Source organism: Mya arenaria, chromosome 6 (assembly GCF_026914265.1).
Source record: "Mya arenaria isolate MELC-2E11 chromosome 6, ASM2691426v1".
NCBI lineage: Eukaryota > Metazoa > Mollusca > Bivalvia > Myida > Myidae > Mya > Mya arenaria.
The window spans coordinates 66269677-66285489 of record NC_069127.1 but is presented as its reverse complement, the minus strand read 5'-3'; the positions used below and the strand labels follow the sequence as shown (position 1 = coordinate 66285489).

Below are 15813 nucleotides of genomic sequence, written 5' to 3'. Positions count from 1 at the left end.
TTTAGATATTCACAAACATTTCAAACAACGGTAATATAAAAGTTCAATATGAATAAAAAAAATGGCAATCTAACAGAGCTACATATCAGTACATTTAATCCATACTGCAGCTATGTCAACACACATTCACAACACTGTTACATTATACAAGGTACAACTCTCATTTTATCTGCCTTCCACTTGGCAAGTCAGCTCAACTGAAGTTAAAGTCTCTCAGTGCCAGTCCATCCTCTGAGATGTGCATCAGATCCTAACTTTAAACTTGATGCGGTTCTGGGTGCTAAATCCACATGCACATTTCACACTTGTCATAGCAATAACAGTACAACACTTCAATAACATGTTCATGTTTTGTAAATCATCAGAGTACTTAACACATTAAATAGACTAGATTTGCAGTAGCTGCCCCTCACTAAACACTTATACATCTGGAACTCTGTTCATATCTCTGCTTTGTTGGGTAGGTGGGTTTCGAAGTGTGTAGCTACCTGTTGAAGTTCCAGCTCACCGTATTTTGCGACTGAATCAGTTGAGCAGATGTTTTCAGTGATGAGTACTTTCATGATCTCCAATATATCAGTTTCACTGAACCTGTTTTTAAGGTTATTTATAAATGTAGTCCGGTGCAATTTTGCTGAGGATGTTCTATTGTTGAGTGAAGTATCTCAGTTCTCAGTCCAGGGGATTAGCCAAAATTGTCAGTTTCATCTTTACTCTCATCACTGTCACTAAACACTTCAAAGGTTACATTATTCCTGATGGCATCCTACTCTGACTTACAGACTGACTCACTCAATGGTCTGGTGAAGGTCATTTCTCTCCATTTTCACAAACTTTGATCATTTGTCAATAGACACACCATCAACCTCTATCAAGTCTTTCAGACACCTGCATGTGCTCATCCCAACTGGCTTCATTGAACTGAAGTCCAAAGTTTCTTTTTGGAATGTCTGACAAACGACTATTTAAGTGAATGATGTCCATCGTGTGTAATGGTGATTTACTTTTACTGGTTCATCTCATGCAGAAGACCTTTAGCAGCAGTTTTAACTGTGACTTCTTGCTCTGGTGCCATACACAAGGCTGGGTATGTCAGGTACACCACTTGTACTGCATGTTCTAGGCTTAACCATCGCACCGAGATAACCTCTGCAAACTTCAGTTCTGGCATATTCAGCAGGCTTTGGATTACACGAAATCTGTTTGATTGTAGTGCTGAGTTGTGAAGTATCGGAAGATACTGGCAATGGTCCTAGCTTACTCTTCCATGTGTGGAACTAGCTTTATGGGCTGTGAAGTTGCCAGTGTAGTGCGGTGAGCTGGGGAGTATTCATCGAGTAGTTTGATAAGACCACCAGTCCTGTTTTTACTGTTGCACCTCCAGTTCCAATTCACACCAATTTTTGTTATGTCAAGTCCTTCAACTTTTAGTTCTATCACAATGTTTTTTTTCATTTGCTGAGCCTTCACTGATAAGCTTATTTGACAGAAGGAAGAAGTTTAGTCCAGTTTCAAAGACACACTGGAAATAAATGATAAGTCATTTCTTATTGCTCTGTCAGTGCTTTCATCAATTGTTATTGAAAATAAAACCGTGTGTGTAATTGTCTGAACACAGTCTTCAAGGATGACTTGGGAAGTGGCACAATCATAAATTCCTATGGTGCTCACTTTGTGACCAACAATCAAACTTTACCTTGATTTCGTTGAGGTAGTCTGACCAAGTTTCACAAAGTTTGTTAAGATTATCGGAAAAAGTGATCTGCTTTTTTACATACAGGTCAAAATCAAACTAAGATTTTATAGACATTCTGACAAAGTTAGGCAAAGGTTTGAATCTGTGCTCTCTATTTTCACCTGACACATGCCACAAATATTTTGACAGGAGTTGCATGAAGATCGTTTATAACTTAACCTGACCAACGTATTTTCAAGATAAAATTTGATACTGATTCCTCTGTTAACAAATGAGTTATCACATCATACCTTGCATTAATACTTCTCAACATCAAGGCATCTTATCATTTCATCAGGCCCTAATTTCTCAAACAATATTGGGATCAAATTTAGCTTTGGTGATCCGAAACTTAAAGGAAATCATGTCATTGATGATAATCATTGACTATATTTCATTGAAAAAGATTAAATGAGAATGGTATGTATTTTGTATAAAATAAGATACTTGTCGCCATAAGTGGCAAGTTAAATCAGCTCAGTACCGAGGTTTTTTCTGGAATACTATATGAAAGTATCACTCAGCATAGACACAAGGGTTTATAAATAAAACAGAAAGCCACTGCAAAACTAACATTATATGAAAATTTATTGAAAAATAAGATTTGACAAAGAAACATGTTGAACGCATCACAATATCTAAACAACACAAATCAAACATAAAGCTAGGCATCTTCCAAATATATATCTGATATCATCAGCAGTGGTTAAATGTTGAAACATACAACAGACAATTAATCTACAACTAATACCTTGGTTTTTTTTGATCCCTAGCATAAATTTAGACAAGGTGAAAATGATTTTCATATATGTATATATATTATTTATTAAAGTAGCTTGGTTAATTATTGCTAATTAAGCTGCGAGTTTAAAGAACTTTTCCCAAATCAGCTAGATTAATTAAACCGAAAACGAGGTTAATAAGTGATTCTGCTATATTTAGTTAATAAAGCTAATATTTAAATTATGTAACAGTACAATGCAGTTCCCTTTAACCAAAGATCAAAAACATCCATTTCTCAATAGGCATTAAAAGCTTCTGTCAAACCATTCTGAAAATTCTCTCGACACATACAGCCGAAGCAGTGAAAAAGCAAATGAGGATTACACTACAACCTATAATGACTGAGGCACCAAATCAATATAGAATTATTATCAACAAATTATCAAGGAATGTAAAAGAGTAACTCGTTCATTTTCACTTTCAAACACACTGTCATAAAACTGTTCTTGAAATGATTTAGATTTTAGATATGAGATTCAATATTTGTTTTACTGATTCAAAGCAAATCTGTTTTTCACAAGAAATTTCTAAGGTTCACATTATAATATATCAACAAAATTGTATAAATAATGTAATCTAAAATTTTGAAAAATCTGAACAGGTCTTTATTTGTTTTGCAGTAAGCACATTGACGTAACATTTATAAGAAGTTAATTATGGATACATAACAGAAACATAGCTTTACAAACCATTTATATCACAAAAAATAGATATTTACAAAAAAACATTTCTAAGAAAAATCACATGTAACACAAAAAATCAATAATCATTCGAAAACAATACCACAACATCATCAAACAGTTCTAGAAAGCTGGAAAATTGCATATCCATGTAGCTTCAAATTAAAGATTTACACAACAATGTTAACATGGATATCACAGCCCATGAATAAATGACAGTCAAGTTTGTAGGTAAAGTATTGAGATATCAGTTTCCGGAATCAGATCGAAAATCTGGCCAAAGGGAAGCAATCACAGGTACGACATAGGCTTGCTATTACTAGTTGTGTCCCATGAAAGACTCCTCAACTCTGAAAAATGGAAAACAGATCTTATATGACTGCAGTCATATTAAATCATGATTATGGGAGACATTGAATGTCAACCAAATGACTGCAAAAATATATGGAAACTAGTTAATACAAATGAAAAAGATGTCATGGCAAGAAGAAACCTAAAGTCATAATTTATTAAGCCATTTACATTAGTTGTATGACTGGTAACATATGGATTGGAGTTCTCCCTCCGTTAATTGATCATTTCGTATTTTTAAAAAAAATGTCAGTCATAAGAATTCTGATCCTCATTTTTTAAAGCTTTCAATGTTATTACACATTGTAAAATTTTAAAATTGAAATATAAGTAACTGATTAATAGTGACTCCATAATTTAGAGTACCGCTAATATCACAATAGCACCACAGGAGAAGGCCAGTACTTGTTCCATGTCTTTGTTAACAAAGAGAAAAACTCATCGGAAAAATGAGAGATGGCAGTATCATTGTCATCAAGTCTATCAACTTTTAACACTTTGAAAGTTAACGCCCAAATTTTCTTTACTCAACTCCAGCAGCTATGACAACTTCACTTTTAACAATGCCAAGGCTGTGACGGTCCTTTCACTTATTTTCTTTAAAGACATACAAGCTAAAAAAGAAGACTTACCTAAACAAGAGGATACGAAGCCTGTGTGGCAACACCACACTGGTTTTCCTTGTTACGGATCATCTTCACGTAACCCTCGTCACCCCAGCTTGTTCCCCACGAGTTCTTAACGAGCCAATATTCCTGGGCGTCATTGCCGTACCCCACAACCAGAACACCATGATCTAACTGGGTGCTGCTGCATTCCGGCTCATCGTAAATACCTGTTGGAATGATTATAGGTATAGGTAATGGGTGACATAACAGCTCATATGAATGTAGGAGTTAAAGTTGGAAGGAGCAGTTTTTGAAAATAACAATGTCCCTTTTAAAGCGTTTAAATTTTCTCAAATTCACTCCAGTTACAAGAAATAAAAGTAGACTTCTAATTTGGTAGGTCATCTTAAAATAATGGTGAGAGGACATTTAATCTGTTGAATATGTTAGTTTTAATAGTTTACATTTTATCCTGGTGCTAAAGATGGATGGAAATATTCTCATTATTCATTAATTATATAGAATAGTTTTAAAAAAAAAATAATATTACGTTTTCAACATTGAAGTCTATGTTGTAAAACAATCAATCTCATCAGGTGTTCTTGATCTAGTAATAGGTGTTATTAAAATATTTCTTTTGAGAATAATAATGGTTGACAAGTGCCCTTTGTTAATTAAGCAGACTATAAAAACATCTTACATCCCCTTTAACAGGATAAAGTTGAGCTCACTGTTTTGGTTTAAGTAAAACTTTGAATATTTACATACATTTTTGTTAGCTGTTAACAATATATGTATATATTCTCACATTAAGTTAATTTAGTCTCATATACACATATCAAATTGTAATATCTGAAAATATAATATAAACACTGAAATGCAAGCACATTAAAAAGCTATGAGCTTCAGAAAGTCCCCATGACACCTTCACCTTCAAGCGAGTTCTCACCTCCGGCATAACTCTGGAAGGAGGGATGACTAGCGTCAATGGCAATAGAAATAGGACCCTGAGTTGCAACAGCCTCCCGAAGTTTATCTTCATCACCGCTGTCCACGTCAACGTACCCAGTAACTTCGGCTTTCTCAAGCTTCTTATTGTACTTGCATTTGTCCTCTTCCTGTGTATTAGGAGAGAGAGAGAGGGGCATGTAAGGGAAAGGTTGGGTATGAAAAGAAATAGAGAAAGCTTTGCAGCTTTGCTGTTAGGAAGCAAGCGAAATGAAAAGTTTCCTGTCACAATCTCATTGATTAAATCCCATTAATATCTTTTTTTGATGGAAAAAAGGCCATTACTGCCATTTTAATCCTATTTCATGTACTGATCTACCACTTTTTTGATACACATCAGACAGCCTGAAAGGCTTGCAGCTTTTCCTGACCAAAAAAAGCAATACTTAAGTTCTTTGTCATTATAGTAAATTCTACTTCATACTATAAACCATTCTATCAGATTGATGGTAGGTCAGAACAATTTTCCTGGACTCCAACATGTACTTTCCTTCTATTCTTGAAACAAGACTATGCTATGCATAAGCATACCAATCTACCTTTTTTATATGCCTAAATAGGAAGCAATGATACTGCTGTCAGAAAACTTTTCATTTCGAAGGCCACAATTAAAAAATGATTGTTTGCGGCTACCCCACCCACAATTTTGTGAGTTGGTAGGTAGGTAGGTAGGGAGTTAATTTATTTTTTCAATAATATGCACCTTTTGGCTACCAACACCCCTCTATAGAAAATAGACAGAACAAAAATATAACACCACAAACTGACAAATATTTTCTATAGTCAGGCCCGTTTAACTGAGGTCAGGTCCCCGCAAACAATTCATTTTAAGGATAGCCTTATGCCAGTAAACACATATTTATATATGTTTTACATACAGGATAACATCTGAATATCCTTGTTTGTAATACACCAAACGAACCTCCGCTGTAAAACTGAAAGGATGAGTGACTAGCATCTATCGCAATAGATACTGGGCCTATTGCGGCTACAGCCGCCTGAAGCTGGCTTTCACTGCCTTCCGGTATGTCTACATAGCCTGTAACTGTGGCTTCTACTTTGTATTCGTCAAATGTACAGTCCCTCTCCTGGAGTTTTAATTAGTTTTTTCTTGTTAAATGAAATTCCAGGTACTGAGGTAAATTAGACCTCAAGTATATAAATGAATGGTTGTAAACCACACAAAGGTGATAAACAGGTATTCTAAACATAACCTAACAACATCCATCAAAATAGAGTTTTGCTTAAAAAGGTCAAATATACTGGCCAAGTCAACTGTAACAAACAACTTATTGTTAATTATTATATGATTCAAATCTGCCTTTGAAATCAAGCAAATTAGTAGGGGTTTGTAACTTCTAATGTAGTTTAAGTTGTCGTACTGCTGCATATGTGTATATTCATACCATAATGGTGAACATTTAATACCCATATCTTATACAACTGCAGATTTATGGACACAGCTGACAACCCCAAAGGCTTGAGTGACATTACTTTTTTTAAAGTGACACTCTTATTCAAAATCAATACATACACATGTACAACAAACATAAATTTTGAGTGATTAACCTTCAACTTCTTACTAAATAATGCACTTATATGGAAAATGTTTCAAGTTTATAAATGTGTATTTATAGGTGAAAACGCAAAAATATTAAATGATCGGAGAATGCTTAAAGATTTACTGTGATCTACTATTGTCTCATAAGGTAGATAGACCATGTTTTCTGCACCTTTCTTTCAAATTAAACACAGTATCCTTCACAAAAACTATTGTATGGAATATGGTAGACCTTATTTGGGAGTAATAGTGCATCTTTATCATTTTTATTTGAAAAAACATGCAAACTAATAATTAGTGATGAAATGATTATTGAGTACAATCGATAAATCGTCGCTGACAATGTAATGTCGGCGACAATCGATAGTGGTTGTCCAAAATCGATGTCACTAATGTTACTTCCGGTATTGACCTATCATTCGTGAAGGTATTATAGTAATTACAGTCATTACATTTATGGAAATTCATTAACTGCTCCAATAAGCATGATTATATAGTATCACACTTACTGACTCCAGGTTAAACTATTCAAATTATCATGATGAAACTATGTATAAAGAATGTGTTCCCAAATAATATTACAAACTTTTGATTATGGTCTGAGAGTAAATCGAAATGCTTGGTCCGATTTGATTATCGATAGCAAATGGAGTACGATTTTCAAACACTACTAATAATCCCATTAACATCTCACCTCTGCAAGGTAGGGATAATCATCCTCACTCTCCAGTCCACCAGAACTCTTCACATACTCAAAAGCCTGATCCATTAAACCTCCGTTGCACCCCTGGTTGCCAAAGGAACCGGAACAATCCACCAGCTGCTGTTCACTGAGGGAGATCAGCTTACCAGTCGCCTTGAAATGCTGGCCCTCAATGGAACCAGTCTGAAGTGACAGGAGATTACTAGTGAATATACTTATAATTAAGTAATCCACTAGCACCCATTTGCTGAGGGAAACCAGCTTACCCATCTTGTTTCAGTGCTCACCCTCGAAAGAATCACCTAATCACCTGTGTTTTACTGGTTTGCGATGGAAAATATGAGAGAAAGCAATTTTCTTATTTAGATTTAGAAACAGGAGTGTGCCAAGGTGGAGTATACAATTTTCTCCTTTAGATTTAAAACAGAAATGGGCAAGCTTTGAAACCGGAATGGTAATATCCACATGACTTACTCGTCCAAGAATATTTTGTAGATTTAATGCAACATTGATTAATTATGTTTTCATTCAGACTGATATTTCACTCCTGAACTTCAAGTGGACCAATAGTAACTGCCTGTTAAATTTTATAGAAATATTGTTTAAAAAAAATAAAAAAATAAATATTTTTTTTAAAAATTGGTGCAGTAAATCCTTCAAATAAAATACTTACAGCACTGAATGACCAGCATGATCCACACTGTCCCTGAAACAAGAGACCAAGAAATATGATTGCAAAAGTTTATTAAGTGTTATTTCTTTGATTTACATTCTGAGTTTGCTTACAATTTCTAGTCGTTATTATGTCTGAATTACAATGCTTACAAATTAGAATATCTCACAATGACTACAAACTAACAAAACCCTTTTGATATTTGACAAGTTTGATAACTTCAGAGAAAGTTTATCCAAGTTTATATAAAAAGGATTACTTAGTTTATCTATGTTGACCTCCCACCTGCCCCCATACCTGGGTCTTGATTGGGTGACATATCTCTTACAGATGTTAGATGGCAAAGCCCCATAAATCCCTAAAACTCCCGCCTGCCCCATATCCATACCTGGTTCTTGACGGGAGTGACGTATCCCTTCTGTCTCCAGTCCACTTGGTCTGGCAGGAGAATATTGGATGGGGAGAGGTAGGTAGACGCGTTGTGTTGTTGACGGTCCTTAATGTGGCCAGTGTAAAGCTGCAGAAACTCTTTGTGGGTCTGAAAGTTGTGATGAAGTTGCGTAAAACTGATGTCTTACTTTTATTTTTAGAACATACAACATGAGAACTTTTTTCTTTCAAAATAAAACCCACCACAGGGAAGCATTTTCAAGTTGGACCGGGACCCTAGAAACGTTCTTTATCATAAAGGTAAAAAATGAACATGTTTCTTAGACTCGTAACAAATATAAGCTGGTGTTAGTAAATTAGGAATCATAAAACACCATATTTAGCACTCCATAAGAAAGAGATAGTCATCTGCAAAGCTGGTTCACCATTATGTTCTGCTTGAGCAATGAACTATACTCTTGGAGAAGGAAGTACTTCAACAGTTAACATTCTGTTTGATTATTTTGACACACTTGACTGCTTTACGGTAATTACTATGAATAAAATATTATTTAACATAAATTATTAATGCCAGTCAACATCATGTGAGCAACATTTGTAATGATAACAAGCTATGACTCATGACAGATGGTTGTTGACACTTGTGGATTCATAAGCAGATGTTACAATGGCTGTGAGCAAAGTTTAAGATGAATGTTATTAACTGCTTCACTGTGGTGTATCATAACTGTTGTACCAGTATATAGGCTAAGTTTAAATGACTACTTGAATTTCTTCATTGGCATGTGAAACAATTGTGGTCAATCCTAACTGATGTAATCTACAATGATGAGCGTTCAGAAAATGTTAAATTGTTCATAAGAGTTACACCTTCCCTGCATGTGCCCACATGCATGACTTATTATACACATGGATTTCAATGCATGTGTATAGATGACTTTTAAGTAATCTAGTAAAGTAAAATTGGGAGTTATTCAGTACATCATTCTTGAGTTTGGCTTAAAGTTCAAGGCACTTTCTTAGGCCGATGCTTTATGATTTTTTTTTATGTACATGCACTGTACTGAATGTTTTAATAGTGCACTCAGTGGTCTGCGAAACAAGGTAGTTTTAACCACTCACCATATCAGTAAACTGGTTGACACCAAGGAAGTAGGATTTCTCGCCATTGCTGTATTTCTTGTTGTGATCCTTGATGTGGGATACGTGGGCCTCGAATATACCCCGTCTGTATTGTTCTTCCCACTGGTCAGCGTAAACTCGGCCTGGAACAAATAACATAATATTTCACTTACTGTTAAGAGAATTTATGGAATGAAATCATTAAAATTATCTTGAACATGAAGCGTTAAAAACTTTCCAGTGGTTTGGAAATTAGTATATAAATGTTTACCTTAAGGCTCCATGTATAAAGGCTCCATGTATAAACTTTTATCTGATTTTTCTAAAAAATTTAACAGGTTATCAAAGTTGTGTTACCAGTCAGTGTGTTTTTAAATTGATAAAGTGTGCCTGTAATAACAATTATCGAGACATAAGTGAAACTGATCAACCAAAAAGGCAAGCTATTGGTACATGTCTGTATATACATGCAGTTTACAAACACAAATTTTCTTACTATGGACTTGCTTGAATGTAGAGAACAGGTGTTCCATGTCACGGCCCATGTCGATGTCGGTCTGTAGATGTTTTTCCTGGTTCATGTCCACAACCAGTGGTGGAAGTGCCAGGACGCATGGCAGCAACGCAAACAACAGCAGCTTCATGGTGATGCACAAGTTTCTGGAAAAATAGATACATAGCGGTTTATTTTTTTATTTTGTGCTTTGATATCTTTTATATTGGGCAATAAAGTCAAAAGTCAAAAATAATATATTTTTAACTTTTTTCTCATTCCAATATACTTTTCAAGATAAAAAGCTTGTGGATAGTGGTACAAGAACATTCCCATCCATATTATATTACTGACCAAGATTGCAAGAACCTATTGAAATTGATTGATGTTTTAGATGTCATAAATTATACATTTTCTCAGATAAATTACTGTCAGACTTTCTTGTCACTAAAGCACTCCAACATCCATAAAATATACACCAGGTTTCAACATGTTTCCTTACATGATTTCTTTAACCACTAATATATTTTAGAGTTTAAGTTAATGCTACAGCTAATGGGATCGCCCAACATATTCTAGAAAGCATCTAAAGAAGTTTCATTCGATTATACAGCATTTCAGGCATGCAAGCTGGCTAGTATAAGGACATTTGGCGCCAACACTAAGGCTAATGCTGATATAAGGCTTTTGTTAGTAAAGCTGAACATTCTATAAAAAATATACTCTAAATAACAGTAGGCCATTTACTGTCTTCTTCATATATTACCAAGTATTGTAAAATGTATGCAAATGTCTGAATAATATCCAAATATTTCTACTCCATAAAAGGATATGAAACACTATTATCTCAAAAAATAGTGGGCTAAGGCAGGCTGTAAAATGTATAACAGCCCATAACTTAATCTTGTTTTAATATTTTTTGAATAATCCATGCAGTTTTACTAGTTTCATAATTCATTTCTTGATGTTCTAAAGAATAATAACAAACCAGATATGTTTTGCTGGTATGATAATAATACCAATTTTTTGTTACCTAATATATAAATTATTTATAGCACTTTGAATTGATCCAAGTCATGACTGCCCGAATTATCTAAGCAGAAACTAGAACATCTACTGTAACATAAACAATAGCTACTGTAGAACATAAACCCACATAAAGTAAACAGATCAGCTTTCCACCCGATATTAAATACAACTTGAAACTTAGTTTTATACCCTGCCCATTTTCAAACCTTGTATATTTATGAAGATTTTCCCATACATGTTAAAATGACCCACTAAATATTTTGATTGATTTTATATTGGAATTAACACCAACATTAATATGTATCTTCATGTCATTGAAGAAAATATGTTAGTTTATTAATTAATCAGCTAAATCTGACAAATTTCAACAATGAAACACTTACATACTCCCTATCTTACATCAGAACCCATCTTGATATCCATCATTTACAATTACAAAATGTGAATATCTTATTGAAAGATTTTTTGCACTTGACTCAAACAATTATAAACTTCCCCTTGCACTTCATTAAAAACAAAACCACTTACTTTAGAGCTCAATCACATCAGCCCTCTTAGTTAACAGTGAAAAACGTTTGCTTAACATTCACTTATATACACAAAGAAAATGTCACAATATACATTGCATCAGTTATAATAAATCACAAAAGTCACATGCCACACACGGAACTGTATCACATGATCTGTGATAACTAATTGGTTAATGGAAATCACATGCAAATTCATGTTTTAAGAACAAGCAATCACTTGCCAAACTGGACAAAACATAACGAGATAGTGGATATCGGGACTCAGCCCTTACGCACAATCTTGTTTGATGATTGGTGCCTGGCAGAGTCAGGTTAAATGATCTCGTGGTTTAATATCAATTTCTTCAACAATCCCAGAATAAAACTTATTTCAGAATCAGGACAGAGTTTACCTGGTAAAGACTGTTAAAAACCTGATTATTTAAATGTCTTATGCAGTTAGCACAGCTAGAAATGACCCACATATCGAATAACAGGAACTTTATCCCATGTATGTGACTTGCATCTCTTCCAGTTAATGGATATAAAGACTTTTGGACGCCAAACATTAATTGTTCCATTTTAAAGCTGCAATCTCACAGATATACCATTTTTACAACTTTTTATTTTTTGGAAAGAGCAAAGTTTTGTGTCAATATCTGCAAACCAATGATAAAAGATTGCTGACAAAAAATCAGATTGCAGATTTTCATATTTCCGTTCGAAAATTAATGTTTATTAGTTTAACGGTTTAAGAAAAATGCATAAAACAGGGTTCCCCCTGGGTTCTAAAAAGTTGTCGCCACCTTTTCGCGGGGGGTTAAGGGGGCCGCGATAGGCCCCCTTACGGGTCCAGGGCAGCGCCCTTGTGGGGGCCAAGGGGGCAAAGCCCCCTGAAGCTCATGGGGTTTAAGCATTTTAAGAGCCTTAAATTGCATTTAATTAGCACATTGTCGTGCAAATTATAACATTTTGTTGTACATGAAGCACAAGATATTAATAGCAAATTGTTATTCTGTTGACAAAATTCATTGTATATGGACTAGTATATAAATAAAAAAATATTGCAAAAAATGTGACATAAACATCAATATGTTGATTTCAGTCTAATGCCTGCATACAATAAAAGAATACATTTGTGAAATTATGAGATAAATTTTAAATAAATGGAAACTCAAAGAAATATACATTGTCAAACTAGGGCCATAACTTTCCTAATAGAAATTTGTCTACCTATTCTTTACTCCAGCCAACATATTAGAAGCCTTATCAAATGGGGTTTAATCCTATTTATTTGATTTCTGTTAATCTTTTTGACACTTTTTGAACTCTTAGAATGCTGCATTTATAGCAATTACAAATTGCGACAAAACCGAAAGCAAGTCTATTTTTAGCGCGTAAACGTCATTACGAAATTTGCATATCACGTGACTTTCCGACAACATAAAATTCTACGATTTGCATATTTAAAACTAACACGATAATTACGCAACAACAAGGCTGTTGAGCTAAATATTAAAATTGTTTGCTAATAAGAGACATAACAGTTAAAGGATGTCATTGTTTATCCGTGAAAGCAATAAAATTCTGCAATAATTAGCGAGGTGTTGACTGGGCCGTGACTGCTTGCCCTAATTATCGGATTAATTTTTGTTGTCGCACCAGCAGATGCGCTTGATTTATGACAGTGACAGAATCGATTATCATGCAGGCCGCATGGTCACCACTTACGTCATTTTAAGAAAATATTTTAGAAAAAAATCGTTGTCGCCATAAATTCGCCAAATTTGAAGTTGTCGCCACTTTTGCGATTTTGTCGCAAATGGCGACAATGGCGATCGCCAGCGGGAACCCTGTAAAACATCTTCTTTTTTTACTTAAATATAAAAATATGAGATCTGATTTATGTCAGCAGTCTTGAATAACTGGTTTCCATGAATTTTGGCAAAAAATGGCTCGTTCCAAGACAAAAAATAGAAAAGTTGAAAAAATGGTATATATCTGTGAGAGTGCAGCTTCTATGTCGGCCTATCTCGTATACATGCGGTAAAGGGTTAAGCCTTACAACTGCTGCTAAAACGAAAAGTTACAAAAAATGTGTGCTTGATAAAAAATTATTAGTGATAGGAAACAATACGAGCACAAATTAATTATCCTGCTATGGCTTTAGTATTGCACGACAGAACTGTGTCGGATATATGTTTGTTTAACATGTCCCAAACTATCTTCTCAGATCGTGGAGAATTTAAATAATTTTTCAAAGATAATAATTGAATTCTTACGTCTTTTTTGTCGTCTTTTATTCGACATTTTTGCCTAAAAGCTTGCATAAAAACATTCTTTTCTGTCAGCATTTGTCTTTGATCCTATAGCATTGTGTTTAATAAGCAATCAATGGAGAGTTTTTACAGTCAATATAAACACCAAGGTCTCTCTTTCTTTCCGGTATCATTCGGGAAATGATATGCTAATCACAGAAATGATGATCTACTTTTAACCAAAGTTAATCAAGTTTACCGAATCTCGTTTGCCGATTTAGATGAATGGAGTTTCTAATTTTTAATTTCATACATACATTTCATTTTATTTGTGTTTTTTAAAACAATTGCGTTTTCTATGATTTTAATTGTGCACTTACGCAAAATTAATACGCATCTTACAGTATGATGTCAGTATCTGTGACTAAACAGTCAACATTTATTACACCTGTACATTGAATTGCTGTATTGGTGGCGTACAGGGATTAAATTGTACCAATGTACTGGTTAGCGACCCCTTTTCGGCCGGAAATGGAGGTTTTTCCTATGTAACTTTTGACACAAGATAGCTATTACGATAAAACTTATCACTCAGACAGGTTGGCTCTTCCAACAAAAAATGTGTATTTTTAAAAAAAAAATAGCTAGGGATTCTGAATATTTCCACGTGCAAAGTACCCCTATAATTTCGCTAAAATAAGCACCCTACTGTACCAATTATTCGCCCACCCCATAAATTCGCTGTTCTCACGATGTTTTTCGCATATTTCTAATATCTATTCAAACATTTTTATTTTATTTGACCAATCTAGCGACCGTTTAAAACGACAATTGATCAATAAATATAATATGTTAACTATTACATACTGTTAATGTATGTTTAAAATGATACAACACCTACTCGGTAAGCCATCTCTTCAGAAAATTTAAAAAGCTACCGCGATTCCTTCTTAAAACATAACCTACAGTATGAATGCTTATTTATAGACTTCCGAAGAGGGACAACGCATGTCCGTATAAGAATGCAATGATTAATTCAAATTTGAGTTGCTCCCTTAGACGAAAAATTCGGCGATTACTTCAACGTTTTCAGGTTTTACCATTTGCTTTTTCGAAAAATGAACGTAAAATACAGCAATTTATGGTATTTGTGTAGTTTAACACCGGTTTTATACTTTATAATGACAAATCAATAATGTCGTCTGATAGTGCAAGGTATAAGGGAAATTAAAAAATCCTAACAGGGCCTCATGCAAACGAGCGCGCGCATGATGACGTCATCCCCGCATGCAAATTACAAGGTCAGAAGTGTAAACAATGTTTATTTGGGTCTAATTCCACATACTAGCTACATTTGAACGCAGAAAACAGCTGATATCTGTCAAAAAAGATGCCGCAATGAAATGCCAGACTGATTTGAGTAAAATAATTTGTTTTGGCTGGTTTTAACTGGGTGGGCGAAAAAGTGGTACGGGCGAATAATAGGTCGCTAACCAGTAACCGCCAAAAAGTACCTTGCCCACGGGACCACATCCATGCACTTTTTATAAGTTAAAAAGTTAAGTTAACTGGTACTTGTATAATACTAGAGTAGAATTTAAGACTATTATCTTGTTACAAAACGAAAGTTGAATGTCAATATTTTACTTTGATGAAAATATTTTTTTTGCATTTATCTCGTTAATGATAATACTAATCAACAATTATGATAATAATCGAATTTAATCAACAAAAGAAAGATAAAACGCTCCTTACCTTCAAATATGTAACAAAGAACTGATAATAAAATTCACAAGTCACAAGACTTCTCATGTGACTCTACTGACGTCACCGTTAACCAACCATAAAGAGGCGGAAAGTAAAATAACTAAGGGCAAGAAGACGCGCGAAAAATCAACGCTAACTACCCA

General features: G+C 34.4%; 1 protein-coding gene across 4 annotated transcripts; it reads right to left on the bottom strand.

Annotated features, from left to right (window-relative positions):
- Positions 1–2305: 2305 nt before the first annotated feature.
- LOC128237169 (procathepsin L-like) lies at positions 2306–15813 on the bottom strand. 4 transcript variants are annotated; one of them, XM_052952459.1, is made up of 9 exons: positions 15659–15813; positions 10111–10274; positions 9615–9757; positions 8491–8640; positions 8103–8135; positions 7421–7612; positions 6088–6253; positions 4182–4384; positions 2306–3548 (listed from the first exon to the last, which is right to left on the bottom strand). In XM_052952459.1, the coding sequence occupies exons 2-8, from the start codon at positions 10256–10258 to the stop codon at positions 4182–4184; spliced, it is 1035 nt and encodes a 344-aa protein (XP_052808419.1). In that variant the 5' UTR covers positions 10259–10274; positions 15659–15813; the 3' UTR covers positions 2306–3548. The 4 variants fall into 4 exon arrangements, with proteins under 4 accessions (XP_052808419.1, XP_052808416.1, XP_052808417.1 ...); XM_052952456.1 differs by lacking the exon at positions 6088–6253 and adding an exon at positions 5107–5275 and having other exon boundaries at positions 15659–15811; XM_052952457.1 differs by lacking the exons at positions 6088–6253; positions 15659–15813 and adding exons at positions 5107–5275; positions 11665–11816.